This window comes from Mandrillus leucophaeus, unplaced genomic scaffold (assembly GCF_000951045.1).
Source record: "Mandrillus leucophaeus isolate KB7577 unplaced genomic scaffold, Mleu.le_1.0 Scaffold921, whole genome shotgun sequence".
Classification (NCBI taxonomy): domain Eukaryota; kingdom Metazoa; phylum Chordata; class Mammalia; order Primates; family Cercopithecidae; genus Mandrillus; species Mandrillus leucophaeus.
Window position 1 is genome coordinate 196,103 of NW_012110042.1, and position 21,482 is coordinate 217,584.

General features: G+C 48.2%; 1 protein-coding gene across 3 annotated transcripts in view; it reads left to right on the forward strand.

The window, feature by feature from the left end:
• KCNA2 (potassium channel, voltage gated shaker related subfamily A, member 2) overlaps positions 1-13,537 on the forward strand; it is a 38,232-nt gene extending 24,695 nt beyond the window's left edge. Inside the window, exons 2-5 of one of the 3 annotated variants that reach the window (XM_011969944.1) lie at positions 1,452-1,787; positions 2,233-3,287; positions 5,000-5,140; positions 13,189-13,537. In XM_011969944.1, the coding sequence (XP_011825334.1) occupies positions 2,394-3,287; positions 5,000-5,140; positions 13,189-13,224 (1,071 nt within the window). In that variant the 5' untranslated portion in view covers positions 1,452-1,787; positions 2,233-2,393 and the 3' untranslated portion in view covers positions 13,225-13,537. Of the gene's footprint in view, positions 1-818; positions 945-1,451; positions 1,788-2,232; positions 4,023-4,999; positions 5,141-13,188 lie in introns of those variants that run through there. The other 2 variants (XM_011969941.1, XM_011969943.1) reach the window with 2 other exon arrangements.
• The last annotated feature ends 7,945 nt before the right edge of the window (positions 13,538-21,482 follow it).

The following is a 21,482-nucleotide window of genomic DNA, read 5'->3' on the forward strand; positions in this document are numbered from 1 at the left end:
CCGGCGGCGCAGCCTGCAGCGCAGCAGGCTCGGGCTGAGTCCCGGGCGGGCAAGCCCTTGCCGACCACTGCAGTCCGCTCGGCAAGTCCTGGACCGGGGAGATCAAGGGGAACTTGCATCCTGCTCAAGAAGAGTGCACAGAATGGGCTCGGGACCCTCTGGGGTTTGCGTGGCGCGGGGCGGAGGGCACGGAGAGGAGCTGGTGGGTGGTGGGAAGTGCAGCTGGCAGCATAACCAAGTCTGGTAAATAGCGCGGGTTGGAGGACCTGAACCACTTGGGACAGCCGGGCTGCATTCGCCTCTATGGCACAGAATAACAAACAGCTTTGCTGCAGAGAGGGCTTTCCCCTTCGCTGGGGCCGTGGGCTGCAGCCGAGCCCCCGCGCTTAAAAGGAAGCTGAGATCTGGGGCAGCAGCCTGGCGCCGGCTACTCCCCACCCCCAGAGATCAGGTTCCGGGATTTTTGGGTGGAGACTGAGCCTCGGCGGTCCCTCGGCTGGACCCCGGGGACTCAAGAGCTGAGCTGCGCTCGGGCCCGCAGCAGGAACCGACCGCGCGGGCAGGAGGGGGTTAAGGTGGCGCTAGCGGCCGCGGCCAGCGGGAGGGTCTGGTCCTCTGCGCCGAGGCGAGCGGTGAGCGCGCCGGACGGAATCCCGGCCGGAGCCCGGGGCGATGGGGAGAGGGTCCAGACCCCTCCCCGCCCTGGGGCCTGCGGGATTGGGTCGGCAGGGGGCCAGTCCGGAAGCCGGCTTCCTCCAGGCTCCCCCTCTCGCTGCTGCCAAGCAGCCTCACAGCTAGGCAGGCTGAGCGTTTGTTCTGTGCTCCCTGCTGAGGAGATGTGAGGGATTTTCTCTTGGGGGAGAAATCAGTGGTCGAGCGACTGCCCAGCTCAAATGCCACCCGGCTCAGAGGGAGGCCTGCGGCCCAGGGATCCCGGAGGGAGAGTAAGTTCATCCAGCTTTCGTACAGTGCCGACTTTGTTGTGTGGGGTCTCCCTAGATGCGCTCTGAAGCAGTCTGTGTGTGCTGGGGGGGTGGGGTGCTTCTTTTCCAGGACTGGCTGAGGTCAGAGCTTGTAGACAGGCTGCAGTGAGCTAAGCCTTCCTCTTGGGAGCTGCTGTGCCCTGACATGTGGGGGTAGGAGTGCTTCTTCCAGAGTCCTTCCTGAGAGCAGCTGGGGACTAGGGACCTGGATCAACCCAGGGTGGCCCCTGGATAAGGCAGGCCCAGCTAAGCCTGAGTCTTGCTCCCTGGGAGAAAGTGCTTCAAGCTGATGGGAAGCCTGCCCAGAAGAGGCAGGAAGGCTGAGGGATAGTCCTCAGGCCTGGCATCAGAATGGAGGGTGGGCATGGGGGCCTGTCACTTCCCATGAGGGAAGCTCCTAGACCCTCCTAAATCTTGGCACCAGCTGCCCAAATGCCCTGGTTCCACCTTGCTGCTGTTTTTTTCCAGGCAACGTCACACCTCCTGAGGACAGCCAGGACTCCAGCTTTTGCTGAGCTTTGCATCTTGCCTCCTTCCTTCAAAAGGCTCCAGGCCCATGCTCGGCTGTCTTCAAGTCCCGCATGCCCCTGGCCAGGCATCACATCGCCCCTCCAGCCCAGCCCAGTCCTAGAGCTCACCTCCAGGACCCAGAATCTGCCCTCCTGCCCAGAATGACTCACCATTATTTCTAGCTGGAGTGAGAAGACGTGATGGGGAGTTGGGCTGCCTGTTTGTGCATCTAAGATTCCTGCAGCATCTGATCAGCTCTGCAAGGGAGAGAGCTTCAGGTTCCTGTCTGGTCAGGTAAATCAATCTATCATTTAATAACAACCTTGTGTAGAATCATTAGGGTAGAGGCCAATGAGGAAGACTCAGGCCCAAGATCCCCCACCGTGAATACCTCCCTGGGTACGAGTATCTGAGACATTAGTGCAGCACCTGGGAGAGGGTCCACTTTTAACCTATTAGCATGGGGTTATGCTCCACGAAGCCTGTGTGGTACAAGTGGGCCTGTACCAGCCACCTTCCCCCAGTGCAGGGCATTCCAGAGGTTCCTTGAGAGATTGCTACCTGCTCCCCCTGATCCCCAGACAAGTTACAAGGTGAAAGTACATTTTGCTTTGTCGTTGTGGTGGTGGTGATCATGTTTCTGAACTCTTGGCTGAGAGATGGGAGACAAAAAGTGGCAACCCATGTCGGGCTGCCAATGCTGAGTAGCCGCATGTCAATAACTGCCTCTGTCTTTCAGCCAAGCGAGGCTGTCTCTCCAGCTCTCAGAGAGCTCTCGGGGCTCTCCTGCAGGAGACCAGGCCAATGCTCCTGTGCTTCCTGGGGCCAGTAGCAGCACCCTGAGCTCCCTGCCACCAGGCAGCTGAAAGGCATAGCGTGAGGCGCTTCTCAGTCCCAATTATGACAGTGGCCACCGGAGACCCAGCAGACGAGGCTGCTGCCCTCCCTGGGCACCCCCAGGACACCTATGACCCAGAGGCAGACCACGAGTGCTGTGAGAGGGTGGTGATCAACATCTCAGGGCTGCGGTTTGAGACCCAGCTAAAGACCTTAGCCCAGTTTCCAGAGACCCTCTTAGGGGACCCAAAGAAACGAATGAGGTACTTTGACCCCCTCCGAAATGAGTACTTTTTCGATCGGAACCGCCCTAGCTTTGATGCCATTTTGTACTACTACCAGTCGGGGGGCCGATTGAGGCGACCTGTGAATGTGCCCTTAGATATATTCTCTGAAGAAATTCGGTTTTATGAGCTGGGAGAAGAAGCGATGGAGATGTTTCGGGAAGATGAAGGCTACATCAAGGAGGAAGAGCGTCCTCTGCCTGAAAATGAGTTTCAGAGACAAGTGTGGCTTCTCTTTGAATACCCAGAGAGCTCAGGGCCTGCCAGGATTATAGCTATTGTGTCTGTCATGGTGATTCTGATCTCAATTGTCAGCTTCTGTCTGGAAACATTGCCCATCTTCCGGGATGAGAATGAAGACATGCATGGTGGTGGGGTGACCTTCCACACCTATTCCAACAGCACCATCGGGTACCAGCAGTCCACTTCCTTCACAGACCCTTTCTTCATTGTAGAGACACTCTGCATCATCTGGTTCTCCTTTGAATTCTTGGTGAGGTTCTTTGCCTGTCCCAGCAAAGCCGGCTTCTTCACCAACATCATGAACATCATTGACATTGTGGCCATCATCCCCTACTTCATCACCCTGGGGACAGAGTTGGCCGAGAAGCCAGAGGACGCTCAGCAAGGCCAGCAGGCCATGTCACTGGCCATCCTCCGTGTCATCCGGTTGGTAAGAGTCTTTAGGATTTTCAAGTTGTCCAGACACTCCAAAGGTCTCCAGATTCTAGGTCAGACCCTCAAAGCCAGCATGAGAGAATTGGGCCTCCTGATATTCTTTCTCTTCATAGGGGTCATCCTTTTCTCTAGTGCTGTCTATTTTGCAGAGGCCGATGAGCGAGAGTCCCAGTTCCCCAGCATCCCAGATGCCTTCTGGTGGGCAGTCGTCTCCATGACAACTGTAGGCTATGGAGACATGGTTCCAACTACCATTGGGGGAAAGATAGTGGGTTCCCTATGTGCAATTGCAGGTGTGTTAACTATTGCCTTACCGGTCCCTGTCATTGTGTCCAATTTCAACTACTTCTACCACCGGGAGACAGAGGGAGAGGAGCAGGCCCAATACTTGCAAGTGACAAGCTGTCCAAAGATCCCATCCTCCCCTGACCTAAAGAAAAGTAGAAGTGCCTCTACCATTAGTAAGTCCGATTACATGGAGATCCAGGAGGGGGTAAACAACAGTAATGAGGACTTTAGAGAGGAAAACTTGAAAACAGCCAACTGTACCTTGGCTAACACAAACTATGTGAATATTACCAAAATGTTAACTGATGTCTGATTGAAACCTATTACCATACTCACAGCTCAATGGAACTAATGCAGATGTTGCATAATAGCCTGCATTGTAGTCAGTGTGTTCTACAGTGTGTATCTGGTTCTGCATGGAAAGCAATAGTTGTGCAAGTGACTTTTGATCTTTTGACTTTGATTTAGGACACAGAATATCTATCATGGCTTTCATGCACATCCTCATCACCGGCTTATGAGTTTCCAAAGACGGGAGTCACCTATCAAGCTAGGATTTCAGAAAGACATTGAGGCCACCTCATATCCAATACACAGTGCACCATATCAGTGCCATCATTCCTTCCTAATGAAATGCACACAACATCCAGGAGATGCACTCCCCTCCCCGCCATCCCACCACCCCATTTGAGCCCACCTGCCCTTTCACAGAGGAACACAATCATGGTTTAGCTTTAAATAGCTGGTGTTTACTCACAAGGTCATTCTCATTTTTGCATTGAAAAGAACACACAGTCCTGTGTGTTGGAATTACTTTCTGTGTCACAGGCTGAGGTTTGTGAATTGCAATTGCCAAGTAGATGCTCCGGAGGCTTGTGTTTCATAACGGAAAATGCTGCATTCTGCTTTTTCTCTGCAGTGTCGATGTGAGGGAAGCCCGGGGGAGGGACAGTTAGTATAACCAAATATGAGTTGTCAAGTTTCACATTTGTTCCCTTAGGCCTATGGGGAGAAGCTAACAAACCAACGGACCTCTAAGCCTCTGATTTCACCATTTTTGCAGGCTCCAGGGTCACAAAAACATGTCTGGTTTCTTACTGGAGTTTGCAGACATCTGCTTTCCTACTGATGTGGCCCGGCTACACTGACACTGCAGTGAAATTTACCAGTGATGCAATAGAGCTGCATGGGTGTTTGTTGCATGAATCTCAATATTTAAAACACAGGAGATAACCTATTTTCCTAGTAGCCTACACAGTATTAATATTTAGAGTATTAATAGGCTTGGAATGGTCTTGAACTAGGGGGTTTTTTCCCATCAGAAGGCAAAATCCCTCCATCAGGGGAAAAGATAGACTATTTGGAATGGAACTAAAACTTCTGGCCCCCCAGCCTAGTTATCCCTGTTCTTCTAAACAGGAACGCAGACCTCTGCAAAGCCAGGAGAGTAAGCAGGGAAGGCAGCATCTGAACACCTCACATGACTGCACCTTAGGAAATAACCTAGTCACGGGCATGACTGTACAGTGGACCAGGGCATCTGGTCCTGACGACAGGCAGGTCTGTGGATCCAGTGTATATAAATATATATCGAGTATCTCTCTTTCACGCGTTCCTCTACCTAGCTAGCGATAGAAAAAAAAATTGCATTTGAACATTGTACAAGCTTATGCAATATTTTTGACACAGGGCAATTTATGCATGTGTTTGACTATGTGCACTAGGGTGTATATATATACATACATATGTGTGTATATGTATATACATACACACACATATATATATATTCATTTTCTGGAGTTCAGGTTCAGGAGCAAATCCACTGCTTGGTGGGTTGGCTGTCTAAGAGGCCTAACGGGTTAATTTGTCTCATTGGTAACCCCACTGGGCCTGGGTTTGCTGCCATTGCCTCAGACACTCCAGTATCCATGGATTCCTAGACGTTAGAATTGTCTTTCTGCCCTCCATGTGCTGCAGCTTCAGTTCCCATGGCTGAAGCTTGTCTTACTGAGTGCACAAGGGCCCTGTGGCCCTCACAGTTCCAGCTGTCCTGGGCCAGACCTACCCTGGGCCTCCTCTCTATAGTTCATCCTGTTCATCATCTCCATTTTCACCTTTACCTATGCCACTTGGATCTTATTATCATTTGGCTCTGCATCTGTCACTTTCACGAACCTTTCCCTAAAGAGCCAGAATGGATCCCCTGCTTTGAAACCAAGGACACCAAGGAGTAGGACTCCCTGGGACCAAATTCCACTGATCTGGACTTAAAGGGAGCCTCCTGTATGTGGAAATGTCTGAAATCCAGGACTAAGGGATGGAGTCCCTAGATGATCCAAAGGCATCATTTTGATCTCCAGACCCAAACTCTCTCCCCATTAAACTGGCAATGAGACCTGCTTTTTAAAAAGAACCAAAGGATGGGTAAAGAATCATTTCCCACCCCCCAGAACAGGCAGAGTGCAAATGAGCACTGCACAGCCTAAAGGTAGACAGTAGGTTGACCCTGAAATGGCTTCAGGTAGGGGGCTTTTAACTTAACAGACTGGGCTTCTTTGCCTTTTGACAGAGTGGCTGAATTTTCCCAAACAGTGAATTGCAGGGGTCGGGCTGTGCAGGGGTGGCTCCAGCCCAGGCCTCACTGCTGCCTAGCCAGTTGTCTTGGGGCATGGGGCACCAGCTCAGGGTGCTAGGCCCAGGGTGCTCATTAGTGCCTGGTCACCCACATCCCCAGGTATCTGCAGGGCATCCCATGCCCAGCACAAAGCCTCTGTGCTTCTCTTCCTCTCCTTCATGGGAGGTGGTGCTGAATTTCCAAGACATGGGGTGGGAGGGACACAGACCTTTGGAAAATGGAAGGTAAAGCAACCCATATCTGAGGCCTAGGTCAGGGCAGATATTTTATCACAGTGTCGTTGGCCCAGGACTCTAAAATGTTCACACACAGTCATGTACATTCACCACAAAATAGGTACACTGTTGTCACACACAAACATAAAACATGCAACATGTGCAAAATACAGACAGACCAAGTTAACATAAAAGCAAACACAGAAGATATATGGTTATAACTGTATACAAAATGCACACTCTGCACAGATACAGAATTTACACAGAACATACACAAAAGACAAACATACACCACATACAAATACACAACCTGCAACTCAGATGCAAGATACATAAAAAACTACACGGACAAAATGCATATGCATGTAAGATACACAAAGGCTACTTTACCATTGTTTCTACACATGAAATACACATAAACTCACTATATACACACAATGCATTTACTTATAATAGGCACACAAGATACATAGCACACATGCTCAGAAACATCACACAATACATATGAAATGCGGACATATGCTCAGACCCATTGCCCTGCCCCCAGAGCTATGAATTAACAGGGACAAACAAAAGATCAGATTTAATCACCTTTCCCTGGCCTGTGTTTATATCCCTCAGTATCCTTCACGGAATCTTTCTCTAGTCTTTTCTTTCACCACCAGATTTCAGTCCTGAGAAGTAACTCCTAGGTTTCAAGCAGAAGGATGGGCCAGCACATCAAGCAGATATCTAACTAAGACCGGGAATTGCATGGGGTCTCTACCAATTCATCTTCCTCCCACCAGAAACCTGGGGGCAGAGTGTGGAAGTACCTGGGACAGCTGGCAGCCTAATATAGGCCTCCTTGCCGTGACCCTTACTTCCTTCCAGCAAATCCACACAGACAACCCAACAGCCCAGGCTCCCCTTCTCCCAGCACCTGGGATCTCCCGATTCAGCCCATTCTCTTAAAAGCAGTAATGGCTCAAGAAACTGCAGGATCTTGAGCCCAGGACCAGGGTGAAGATGTTCCCAACATTCTCTAAGCCCACAGATCTTATTGCCCTTCCATTCTTTGCAGCTTTTTGGGGCAAAGTCAGGAAGTTGAGACCATATAGAGACCTGTCTCTTAAAATGAGCCACGTTTACTTGCTTGTGGCATTTCACTTGCTCTTGGGCATAAGCCCAAAGGGGCCAACTCCTGATTCCCCTCTGGGGATGTTCAATCCCAGACGCGCTCTCCCTTTCCCCCTTGTTGGGCTCCCCCAGATGCTCTGCCTCCCATCCAATTGCTATGCAACCCGGTTCAGCTTAAGTAAAAAGTGATTAAGAACATACATCTAAGACTAAACAAGCTAACACTTTTTAGAGGGCCTGACTTTATCCAATATTCTAAGGCCGTAGTTAAATACTTTCTAAGATTACCCACCATTTTGGGTTACTCTTGGAGCCGGTTCTTCCCGTCAGTAGGACTAGCTGAGAGCTGAGTGCATTTTAGCAAAGGCTTCACCTACATTTGAAGTTAGGAGTTGCAGTCAGGCCTTGGATCAGGCCTCACTCCTGATTTCTACTCCTGCAGCCATCCTGTTGTGGCTCACCCTCCCTTCCAGTGATGGTCACAGCTCCCAATCTCTACAGAAAAGGCAACAACAGCAAGGAATGGACATGTGGGTCCAAAACTTGTGCATTGCTGGAAACTTGTGTTTCCAAGTCAAGATACCATTCCCGTTGGCTTCATCAAGTGCCTCTGTGGACTCATTTTCAAGAAAGTTGGAGTTTTCAGGAGGCCAAAAAGGAAGAGGCCTGGGAAAGGTGGAGAGATTGTCAGGAAGGAAGAGTGGCTGAGCAGGTCAAATGTCAGAGTAAACTTTTTAGCAGCCAACATTTAATTAAGAAAATAATTAAGGCTCTGTGCTTCCTGAAACTTCAGTGATACTTGACGTGATCTCTTCCTTCTTCCCTGCTTGCCTCTGTCCCTCTCACCTGTGCTTCTGAGGCTAGTGTTGGCATGTCACCAGGAGGTTAGACTTTTAAAAGGGGCCCCATGGGAGTGTGCCTCTAGATTGCATTAGCCCAGTATGGAAAGGGCTCCCATGGAAGTTATGATGACCTGAGACCCCAGCCTGGGTGTTCATGTTGCTGCTCCATGTTGGGAGTGCCCAGGACTAGCTTATCCTACGTGTTCTTCCTGGATCTATCACTATAGTGTAGTGAGGACTCTGTCAGTGTCAACCCAAGTGGAGAGAGGACAGCACCCTCTGAAGCTCCTCAGGCTGGGGGTTCCACACTGCCCACAATACTAGAGTCAGAGGCTGACTCCCCCAAAAGGAAACTATAGAACAGTGTGCAAATTGCGTATGAAGGTGGCACCACTACCCCTATGTCAGGCAGGGGAGCACAGTGCTTTAACTTGTTTACTCAAGAGAGGGGATGATGGTGCTGCGCTCTGCTCCCCAGGGCTTTCCTGGGGCCCATTGTCATAACAGCTGGTATGTAGGTGATGGCTGCCTGGTCTGTGAGGACTATAATGTCCATGGTGCTCCTTGGTTACACAATGGAGGTTCCCCTAGCCTTGGCAAGGTACCCATTGCCAGGTTTGAACTCATGACCTTAACCTCATTAACATCATCAGCCACCTGAGCCAACCCGCAGAGAGGGGGATGCTGGGAGCTGTCTCAGTAGCTATTGTGACCATCATCTATATCTTCAGACTTGACCCTTGTTGAGTCCAACCCCGTTCCCCTATCAAAGCAACCAGCAGGGACAGATGGAGGTAGGGGCTCCCCTACATGCAGGAAGCTTCTCTTCCTCAAACTAACCTAGTTTACTTTTCCTTTCTTTCTGCTTCCCTTCCCACCAAATCTCAGCTTCATCTCTCATAGTTTGTGTTTGAATATTTTTAAAGAGGAAAAGTGCAATAAAATAAATAGTGACTGTTTTCTTTAGCAATAGCTCTTTCAAAATCTTGCTCTCAGGACTGAAAAGTGATAGATAGTACCTGGATTATCAGATAATGCCCTTGACTTCTGGGGGCTCGTTCACAGTCTCTGTAGTTTCTTCTTCCCATGTGTTCACATGACTCCTGTCCTCTGAGATCTGACCTCCTTCTGGAATGGACACATATGCTAAGATGCAGTGTATGCACAAGGAAGGCCTGTGAGAGGGCTTTGTCGCTCTGTCTCTTTCCTGTGTGCATCTCTCTGTCTCCATGTGTGTCTCTGTCTCCTCTCCCTCTGTCTCCCCATTTCTGCCTGCTGTCACACAGCATCCTTACAACCTCTAGGCACAAAAATCCTAAGTTTATGTGACCTCTTCAGCCCATTTTGTTGACTTTCCCTCAGTCTGGCAGATGTAATGGAAGCCTACAGGAAAGCACTTCCCAATAGATAAGAATAAAGCATCCTGAGCCATTACAGAAGATCATTTCCATGCACTAAAAGCCATTACTTGATCCTTTTGCTGCCCTTCCTCCCTTCCCCAGGGAGATGGATGCTGAGGGAATGTGGCCTGGAGGTTTGCACTTGGGATCAGTAGCCTGGGCAGATTTGGGAATTGCCCTCTAAGTCTCCTTCAGAATAAGCTGACTTGCTCAACCAAAGGGACTCCATGAGAGCCGCAGAAGGAAGCAAGTTCTTGTGGGTTTCGGCAGAAGTCTACAGGGATAGAAGTTTCGGTGGTTAGGGCATGACATTAGTGAAATAAAGACTCTACCACCCGCTAGAGTGTGCAGCTGCACAAATATTTGCACACATAACCAGGGGATTCAGAAGAGTCCCCTTTCCTAAAACATCTGTGAGGTTAAATGCTCAGAATGGACAATCAGGGAAGGCTGGCAACCCCAGGGTCCCATTCCATTCTTTTTTGATCTACCTTGCTCTATACACATGTGTACAGCAAAACCTCAGTTAACTGATGGGGAAACCTCAGGGACGGGAACATCCTGGTTGCTTTGCAATTCTGGTTATTTGAGTGGGAATGGGAAAGCATGTCTGGTTCAACCTTTGTTATTGAAAATATTTCCTAAGTAGGTTAGCATAAACTTTCCTGCCTTAGTTAAGTAAAGTGTTTGAAGATAACAGGGACCTTGCCTTGCTCAGGGTCAACACTGTAAACCTCAGTGCTTATTGTACAGAAGTGGAGATAGGTGGAGAAGACCAAAGAGACAGGCTGAATGACTGCTGGCTACAAGATAGACCTGGAAATGGGCCACTGGGGCACATCCTGGCTCATCAGATAGAGCCCTTGCTGTCATTTGCCTCTTTCTACTGAAAGTATAGTAAGAAAACATAATTCTTGTCAATCAAGGTTTTGGTTAATTGGTCCTGAGTTTTTAGAGGTTTTCCATATATACATATATTTGTGTGTGTATATATATATAGTATATGTATATATGTATACTATTTTTTAAATTATAGAATTATACATTGACCAATCTCCTTAGTTTCACTCATGTGGAATAAATTTGGCAATCCAAGGAATAAACTGCATTTATGTGCATTTTTTGTATGACCTCCTTTGCATTCTTTTCACCTCTCCAGTTCCACTTTTTTTTTTCTGCTTAGGGACTGCTCTAGAAGGCAGATCTTTCATAAAGAAAGAACAGGCTCCAGGATCACCTCTTTCCTTTCCCTCCCAGGTGGCTGCCTGACTCAGGGATAAAAGGGAAGTCTGATCTAACAACCAGGTGCTTTAGCCTTTCTTCTGTCTGCCCCGGTTGGCTATAACCTCATCACTGAGGACCAGATAAGTTATTCCAAACTTTGTACTTGAGGGGAGTGGAAAGCTTGATGACCTGGCAAAGGATTGATCTATTTAGCATTCTCTTTGTCATGGGTGGTGCCCTAGGTTTGAGGTTTATGAGATCTGAAAGTAACATTCCAATGAAGAACTAAAGCACATCTCTGCCACACAGAAGGTGAGGTTTGTGGCAATCAATGGAACTAACAAATCCATTCTGTTTTTTATTATGACTAAACCTAAGTTGAGCGTGTGGGTATTAGAGCAGCTGAAATTCAGTTGCCTCTTTGGGGGTTAGCTGTACACATCACTCAAGAAACAGCTAGGTGCAAGCTAAAACCTGCTCTCATTCTCCCTCTTGCCTGCTAGTGTGTTAGATCCATGGGAGACAGTTTCTCTCAGCCTCACCTCTTGCATTTGATTGTGTGCTTTCTACCTGGATGGAAGTGGGAGGAATTTTTCACTGTATCTGGAGCAATTGAGGTGGTGCAGGGGTGTCTGCCATATCCCCACACCCACAGAAGCCCTCCAGTCTGGCTATGTTAGTTGTGATTAGGCAGCAGAAGCCCATAACCCGGACTTGGCATGACTATCTGGTGAACTGAGGCAGTTGAGATGGCCTGTCTGGATGGCTACTTCTTGTACTTTATGAACCTCAGCATGGAAATGGATATCTTTCTGTGCTCCTGTGCACTCCTAAAATAGTCAAATGTGTTCCAGATGAGTTTGCAGCTGAGAACTCCCTGCATCATTCCACTGATGGATGCACAGGGCATGATTATGTAATAATGTAGACAGCTACTGCAACATCTAGATCATTGAGGGCAGTGTAGATGTGGCTGTGTCCTAGGACCCTTGGTAGCTATCCAGAGGACTCAGTCCTGTGTCTTTCTGAGTCTCTGTGAGAAGCCTCTAAGCCCTGCTTCTCCTTGAAAATGATTCCCTAGACACCGAATGCCTTGTTTGTATGAGTGAATAAATGCTCTGGGCTGCTAGAGAAAGCAATAGGAGGAGCTGGGAGGAAGAGAATATTCAGGGGCACACTTTGCTACCAAACAATTTCCATGTCAGCTGCTAACATTACTGCCTTTTTAGCCTATGAATTGTAAGGCAAGGACTTTGACCTGCCAGGTGGGGCTGGAAAGGAGCACATCAGCTCCAGGCTAAGAAATGGGATAGAAAAGCAAGAAGAGAGACCTGGTTGGCTTTGGCGGGGGTGAGTCTCAGCTCCTGAGGGTTTGAACATGCTCTGTGCTTGCCCCAGTTCTGCCTTCACGTGGGATCCAGCGACCCAGTTTCCTTTTGTTGTCGTGCTTGGATGGTTCCTTCATTTGAAGGGCCCCAGGAAGCTGGAAAGTCCCATGATCAAGCTCTAGCCTGCTGAGCAAACAATACCCCAGCCAAATTGGCCTCTTCCTGGTTTTCTGCATCCCTGCACCCCTCTCTCCACTGAGGATAATCTTGGAACAGTTGAGATTAATGGTGCCAGCAATCAAGGAAGATTCTCTTAATTTTCATCAGGGACATAGCTGTAAAGCTCATGAGTGGAGGATGCTATTTCCTTTTCCAGACCTGTGTGCTTATGTGCTTATATAGGCTGTCTCTGGGGATTTTATATTGTGTATATGTATGTGTGTGTGTGTGTGTGTATATATATATATATACAGAGAGAGAGAGAGAGAGAGAGAGAGGAAATGACTGCCACTCACTTAAGCTCATGCAGCACAGACTCCAATTAGGGTTTGCACTGGCTTCCTTGCTGCTTGTGCATGACTCTTCAGCTGCCCTCCCATGTCCTGTCTCTAATAATTGCTGAAAACTCAAAGAGGTAGATAAATAAGTCTCCTGGGGATCAATAGCAGAAGGAACTCCAAGGCTGATGGTAAAGCTTCGTAAGGATGATGCCGAAAGGGAACTGGGGTCTCCATGGTGATAAGAGGCTGGGGACCAATGAGAGCTGAAGGCGGAGCAGGACTTGTGGGGAAGACTCATGGGAGTTGGGAGTCATTTAACTATTTGTTTGCTTCTTGAAAATTTAGACACCAGCTGTAACTACATTGCACAGGATGTATTGATATTATCATTCTTGCTGACATATTCTGGAAGCTTTCAGCCCCACCAACACTGCCCCGCCCAGGACTTCTGCAGCTGAGAGTTCCTGTGTCAGTAGGGTCTGATATTTGTACATAGGTTATACATATATGTGTACATATGTGCCTCAATGAACATTGCCTGTCCACCTGATCATGGGTGTACATAGACTTCATAGAGCTCCACAGTCTTTTGTAAATATTGACACAAGTAAATAAGTATATAAATATATATTACTGAGGATTTATTTTAACATCATTCTGTGTGATATGAAAAAAATAAAATTTTTGACAGACACTGATGGTTTTCACTTCTTTCTTGCCTGCTGGAATTATCGTCCCTACAACACGCAAGTGTGCTTGCCTTACTCTCAGCCTAGTTTCTGTGGCCATGAGGGTCCAGGCAGAGACCAGGCAGGACGGGAGAGGGTCCTCCTGGATGCACTGGGAATCATCTTGGCCTGTGCCCACCTGCCCTTGACTGGGAGCCCTGCGCAGACAAGGCAGAGTATGTGAATGGGAGGGTAGGTGGGTGCGTTTGAGATCTCCCCAATTACATTAACACTTCCTGTATCTTCCATGGAGCTGGAGGATGTGTGGGGGTGGGGTACCCAGTTTGAAGACCAAACACAGTCTGGGAATCATTTAAATGCAGCCGCACCTCAAACCCACCCCCACCTCCGCCCATTACTGCTTGAAAATGATTCCCTAGACAGGAGTCTGGACCAACCATGCTCTCCACTCTCAAGTGAGGAGAATGTCTATCTTGGCCTCCTGAGATGGAGACACAGAGCGCCTCCGTGGAGAAGATCCTAACACACACACACACACACACACACACACACACACACACACACACACAGTGCTGAGGCACATCTGTCTGATTTCCTCTGAGGGCTAATCTAGTCCTGAACTCCCCCAAATTTAGAAGGCTCAAAAGAGGCCATGGTGTAGAGTATGACTGCAGGGAAGTCGGTGCCTCAGTCACTGGCAGGCACATCCCACCCCTGACCACCCCCCTACTCCAAATACCCAAACACTGAGGTCTCTTATTAAAGATCTTTAGTTTTACCCCTTAACAGTCTACCATGCTCTGTCCCTAGGAAAACTGACCAGCCAGAGCAGCTGGGCTCCTCACCCTGACCTCACCTTCAGAAGGATGTGTTTCTGGGTGCAGGTACTGAGGTGACAAGGGAGAGGGTGGCAAAGAGACAAGAACCATTTGGGACAGCTGCTGCTATGGACACCTTCATATTGGGCATTTCCCCCACCACAGTGGGGCTCTAGACCTCTGCAGAACAGCCTCAGGCTGACTAATGGAGTGGGGCTCCCTACTCCAAAGAAATGGAAAACTGAGGCAGCCTCCCAGGCCTGGTCCCTCCTGCTGGGACTACATAAGGAACTCCTGCCTCCAAGAAGCTGGGTTGCTGGGAAGATAGGAGCTGGGAAGAATTTTGTCTAAACAGTCAGGGACTGTTTAGATCTTGTTAGGTAAATTGTTAAGTTAGCTCTTGTTAGGTAAAAGCAAGGAGAGGGAGGGAAAGGTAGTAGGGATGTGTGGAAGCTGCAACATCAAGGTCCCCATTCTTCTCTCCACTTTGGGGAGGAGAGCTCAGCTAGTTCAAGTGCAGCCCGCCCATGCCACTTATGCACACCAAACCCTTCCCACCTGGCCTGAGGCACCTGTCCTGTACACACTTGACCACCCTGGGCTCACACCAGCCAATAGCTCCCGCTTAAGAGGGGTACTTGATGGGGTGGGGTACAAGTGGGGAGCCCTCCTAGTCCAGGGGGCCAATGTGGTGGACAGGGGGAGCAAAGCTGATTGGCACAAGTGAGAACAATATTAACCCTGGAGAAAGAGAACAGCTCTGAAGCCAAAGGCTTGAGTTTGAATCCCAGCTCTGTCACTCACCAGCTCTGTAACCCTTGAGCATACTCTCTTTGATCCTCAGTTTCCTCACTTCTATAAAAGGAATCATGACTCCTGCCTTATCTTGTGAAGATCAAATGAGCACCTGGCGCATAGTGGGAGCCAATAAAAATATGTGAGTGTTCCCTTTCTCTTGGATTCCCATATCCTAAAGATTCATGTGGGACAGGATACTCAGAAATCTGAAAGTTGAAGGATTTTCAACCTTCTCTGGCCCAGGGGTTTCTAATCTGGAACACGGGGTACAAGGATCAACTCCAAAGGGTCTAAAAAGCCCCTGAAATGATGTACGACATGTTGTGGTGTGGTTATTTTTCTGGTGACGTGTCCACAGCCCCCAAAAGCCCCCAAAATTAAAACTATTGGTCATAAGTAGACACCTTATCTTCTTCTCCATATCCAGGAAGGAAAAGTGATTTGTCCAGAGTTATTTTCATTTATTTAAAAACATTCATTTATTCAAAAACAAGTTTTTGCATTTGATGCTTAGGATATTCTGCCCTTGTGGGTTTTCCAGACAGGAGAAGAAGATGAAAATTTACCCACACCTGAGTTAGTGGCTGGCACAGAGCTAGACCCGGCTCCTGCTCCAGGACTTCTCTTTCTATTAATCTATCCCATGTGCCTGAGTCTCAGGCCCTGGAATCAAGACCTGAAATATCCCCAGGCTGGCTTAGCACAGCAGTGGGGGAAGAACCACATGTTTTGAAGTGAAATGCTATTTAAATGACATGCAAATGAGGCAGGTCTGCATCTTTTTAATCCATCAACAGGGGCATTTCTCAATCTATCAGCTCCGGTTATCATCTCCTTTTGTTCTCTTAGGTTACCTCCTCACACAGACTCACACACGCTCACTTAGGTCAGCAAACAACACATTCACAAATCACTGGCTTATCAAGATACGGTCAAGACTCTTTGGCCTTGTACCTATTCCAACCTGAACACTAGCCAGTACTCGTAGTCACAATGGTGCCCAAAATATCTATGTCTTGGAAAAGCAGAGAAATAGCCTTGTTCTAGGACCTCTCATCCTGTATCTTTCTCTGGTCCTAGAGGAGACCTCTCATCTCAACTTCTCGGGTCAGGCTGGCCTTTAGGTGCAGCCGCTGTGCGTCACCCGAGTTAAATCACCTGTGATCAAGCTGCCACGCATCTCCTAATGCCCTGTCCCACAGGTCCCATTGAGATTACCCTCCAGAGCCTGCCCTACCCCACATCAGCCCGAGGACGAAACCCCTCCTCAATTCCAAGAGACTAGAGCTCCAAAGAGTTCCTACAGGCTTCCCAAATTCTAAGGGTGGTGAGACTTGTTGCCTTAGGAAATGCTCGGCCTTGGAGTCGGGGTTGGGTTCCATCTCTGGCTCTACAGTATAGGCTATTATCTATGTGACCTTAACAAGGGAGTTAACATTTCTAAACTTCAGTTTTCCTGTCTCAACTTAAGATTAAAATGCCTACCTTTCAGGGTCAGCATGAAGATTTTAAAAGGCATTAATATCTATAGAAATACAAAGTACAGTACGTGTTATAAGAGCTGACTTTGTGCCAGAAGCACTGCAAAGTGTACACCATGCATCATCTCATTGTTTATCACAACAATCCCATCAGGTGGGTGATATCGTTTGGTTATTTGTCCCCACCCAAATCTTATGTTGAAATGTGATCCCCAACGTTGGAGGTGGGGCCTGGTAGGAGGTGTTTGAGTCATAGGGACAGATCCCTCCTGAATGTCTTGGGTCACCATCCCCTTGGTGATAAGTGAGTTCTCACTCTTGAGTTCACACGGGATTCTTGTCATTTAAAAGTGTGAAGCACCCACCCCATCTCCCTCTTGCTCCTGCTCTTGCCATGTGAAGTGCCTGCACCCCTGCACCATGAGTAGAAGCTCCCTGAGGCCTCCCCAGAAGCAGATCCAGGTGTTATGCTTCTGGTACAGCCCACAGAACCGTGAGCCAATTAAACCTCTTTTCTATACAAATTACCCAGTCTTGGCTACTTATACCAATGCAGGAAGGGCATAATACAGTAGGTATTATATCTATATTTTAATCAGATTAAGAAACCAAACCTCAAAGAGTTTGCATAGGTAGCCCAAGGTCACACAGCTAAATAACTGGCACAGCCTTTGTGAGGTCCAAACCCATACTCTTTATGAGTATTATAATCAATAGATATTAGTCCTTCTGTCATCATAGGCTTCTTCCCCCACTTCCCCCAGGTGATTCAGGGTACATAGATATGTCTTTTTTTTTTTTTTTTTTTTTTTTTGAGGCGGAGTTTCACTCTTTTTGCCCAGGCTGGAGTGCACTGGCGCAATCTCGGCTCACTGCAACCTCCGCCTCCTGGGTTCAAGCAGTTCTCCTGCCTCAGCCTCCCGAGTAGCTGGGATTACAGGTGCCCACCACCACGCCCAGCTAATTTCTTGTATTTTTAGTAGAGACAGAGTTTCGCCATATTGGCCAGGCTGGTCACAAACATAGATATGTCTTAAAAGAAGGCAAGCAAGAGAACCTCATCTGCCCTAAGGAAGCTTAATACAATGAAAATAGTCCACCTAGCCTAGGTGAACCAGGCTTGGAATGGCTTCAATCTTGGCTCTAAGCTCCATCTTACTGAGCCCTGGTAAGTGGCATCTGAGATCTGTGGGATGGAGAAAAGCGCCAACCCAGGGAAGAACTGTCTCACTCTTCTTGTAGTGGAAGAAGCCAGGCCAAGCAGAAAGTCACTGTTCTAACCCCAACCCCAGAGGTGTTAAGTGAGTAGCCTCCTCCCAAATGCTGGTGGACCCCAGCCAAGCCCCACCCTGTTCCTAGAGCCAATGCTCCATTTCTACCCCAGTCACCTAAGTGTCCAAGGTAACAGTTATCAGGCACCTTGCCAACTCATTCCACAACCCATCCATCTAGACCTTGCTGTGCCCAGCATCCTTGCTCCAGGTGGGACCAAACCTTTTAGCAACTCTGTCCCACCTCCCCTCACTCCCCTCCATCAGCTCCTGGTGCCCCTTCACACCCAAGGCGCTTCAGATGGTGGCTGTGGCTGAATGGAGTTCTCTTCCTCCTCCCTCAGGGAGTAAAGAGGGAATAGACCTACTTTAGGAAAGACACACACACACATACACACATGTGTGTGCACACACAAGCACAGTCAGAGAAATATGAAGTCTCAGGACCTGATTTCATCATTCTTATCCTAACCTTGCAAGCTACTAAATCAAAAGTAAGATATTTCTTATACAAAGTAGGTATTCAGTAAATACAATGGCTAAAAAAATGATTCAGATTCAACTAAGAGATAAGGACCATAAACCATGTGCAGGCATTGCACTGGGCAGTTTGCCTGTATTATCTCTCTTAACTCTTGCAACAACTCCATGATATCATTGTCATTATCTCAGTTTTCAGATGAAAAAATTGAGGCTCAGGGAGGCAAAGTAATTGCCCATCCTCAAACAGCTAATAAGAAGTAAATCTAGGACTCAGCTTCAAGACTGCAGGAATCCATCTGTAATGGTTACCATTAGGTATCAACTTGACTGGATTGAGGATGCCTTGATGGCCAGTGGAGCACTTTTTCTGGGTAGTCTGTGAGTGTCTGTCAGTTTCCAGAAAAGACTGATGTAAGTCAGTGGACTGAGAGAGGAAGACCCGACCTCAGTGTTGGCGGGCACCATCCAGTGGGCTGGTGGCCCAGCTAGGACACACAGGGCAGAAGAAGGGGCTATGCTTGGGCCTCCCTCCCCCTTTTCTCTCATCCCACTCCCTCTCTACCTCTTTCACTCTTGCTCTCTCTCTCTCTCTCTCTCTCTCTTCTGGAGTAAGAGGCCTTTGTTTCCTCTTGCCTTTGGACATCAGACTCTAGATTCTTGGGCTTTTGGATTCAGGACTTGCACCAGAGTCCTCCCAGGGCCTCTCAGGCCTTTGGCCTCAGACTGGGGGTTACACTGTTGGCTCTCCTTGTTCTGAGGCTTTCAGAGTTGAACTGAGACATGCTACCAGCCTCTCTGGGAGCCACACTACTGGCTTCTGTCATCTTCCAGCTTGCAGAAAGCCTATCTTGGGATAGCAACTATGTGAGCCAATTCCCCCTAATAAATTCCCTTTTATATTTATCCCAGTGTTCCATCCCTCTGGAGAGCCCTGACTAATACACCGTCAAAGCCCTTGGTGTGAAACCAGAGCCACCACCCTGGTGGGGTCAACACTCGGCTGAGCCTTGCAGGGACACTTCAGCAAAAATCACCAAGGACTCTAATTCTGTTTCCCCAACCTCCCCTTTCCTGACCCCTGAGACTCCAGGAAAATATAGGAACAAGGCATCCTGGGGAAGATAAGGAAGTCTAGGGATTATGAGGTACAATGGAATGGGATCACCCTCCTCGGGTATTTTTGTCAATGGGATTCATGAGGCTGCAAGGTGTGAATGAGCAATTGCTATATTAAAAGTTCCTGAAAAAGCTGTCTTCCCTTGGGTCTCAGCTCCTGAGAGAGAGAGAAAGCCTGGGGGGGTTTCTCTCTCTGAACCTCTTCCCCAGCCCCCTTCTTCATTCCTCCCCATCAGAAAGGAAAGGTGTAGAAAGAATTAATTGGGAGAGGGGAGGAAATGAACCCTGAACCAAAAGTAGCCCATAAATAGGCAGGAGCTTTTAATAAATGATTGCAAAATAAATGAGTAGTTCTAGGAATGAATAATAAAAGAAAATGCTTATATATGGCACATGCTCTATGCCAGGCCCTCTTCTAAATACGTTTATCAATCCTTACAACCATCCTATGTCTAAGGCCCTAATTAGCCCCATGTTATACTCAGGAGAACACAGGCACAGAGAGGCTTACCTGACTTGTGAGGAAGTCGTACATAATGTCCAAAGGCAGGATTTGAACCCAGGTCATCTGGCACCAAAGCCCATGCTGCTAACTCTCCCTCTTATTCATGACCCAGACTCCAAAGCAGTTTCTTATCCACTGACCGTCACAGTATATCTACGTGGCAGCCATTGGGTCAGGCATTACCACACTCAGTTTATAGACAAGAAAACCAAGGTGCTGAGAGGGTGGAAACTTGCCAAGGACACATAGCTGGAAATGAAGAAAAGAACTCGGGTCTCTTGTCACCTGGTCCATGCTTCCTTCTGTGACAGCTGCCTCCCAAGAATAAGGCAAGGGGTGAGGAATTTGGGGGCAATAGAATCCTGGCTAGTCCAGTCTGGAAAGGGTCTTGGAGATCAACTAGACCAATTGCCTTATTTTGTAGGTGAGAAGATTGAGGTCCAGAGGGGGCCAGCAGCTTGCTTAAGGCCACAAGGAAATTGGCAACTAAAATGCCAGTCTGCCTACTGCCAATCAAACCAACTGCACCATGCTCTTCTTCCAAAGAAGTCAAGGGTCACAGCATTTGGCAAGGGAGAAATGCACCAAGTCAGGCAGCATGAATTAAGCCCCTATTATGTTCCAGAACCTATTGCAAATGCATAGAATGCAAATAATTTTATCCCCTTCCTTGCTATTGGGGAATATGTATCTGTAAACAAAACAGAGCTCCTGCTTTCATGGACTTGACTTTCTGGTGGGGGATAAGTGAGAAAGAAAATACTATTGATAAAATCAAAGCAAGATTGGGAGATGAAGAGTGATGGTAGGCAGCGCACTTTTATGCAGGATGCACAGGGAAGGTCTCTTGGATAAGGAGACATCTAAGCAGAAACCTTTAGGAAGTCAGAGAGTTAGCAATACAGATTCATGTGAGAAGATCATTCCATGCTCAGGGAGTGCAAGGGCACAGTCAGTGAGGCAAGGTGGAAGAGGGCATGCATCAAGGCCAGTGTTGCAGGAGCAGAAGAAGCAACAGGGAAGATAATGAGAAATTAAGGAGTAAGGTTGGGAAGGGGACTTGCAGATCATATAGGACCTTGCTCTGGGTAAGGTGGGAAGCCATAGGAGGCTTTTCAGCACAGGAGAAACTTAATTGGACGTATTGTTTTCAGATCACCTCAGTTGCTGTTCCGAACAGACTCTAGGGGGCAAGGATAGAGTCTGGGGCCCAGTGAGAAGGCGATTGCAATCATTCAAGCAAGGAGCATGGAGGCTGGGACGGTAACAGCAGAGAAGTTGGGGAGAAGCAGTTGGACTCTGGATACACACTAAAGACGGAGGCAATGGGATTTGCTGGTGGATTGAGTACGCAATGTAAGAAAGACAAAAGCATCCAGCATGACCCCAAGTTTTAGGTCTGAGCCCCTGGCATAACAGAGCTATCCATTCTTGTGATGGAGAAATTCATGGAAGGAATTGATCAAGAGTTCACCTAC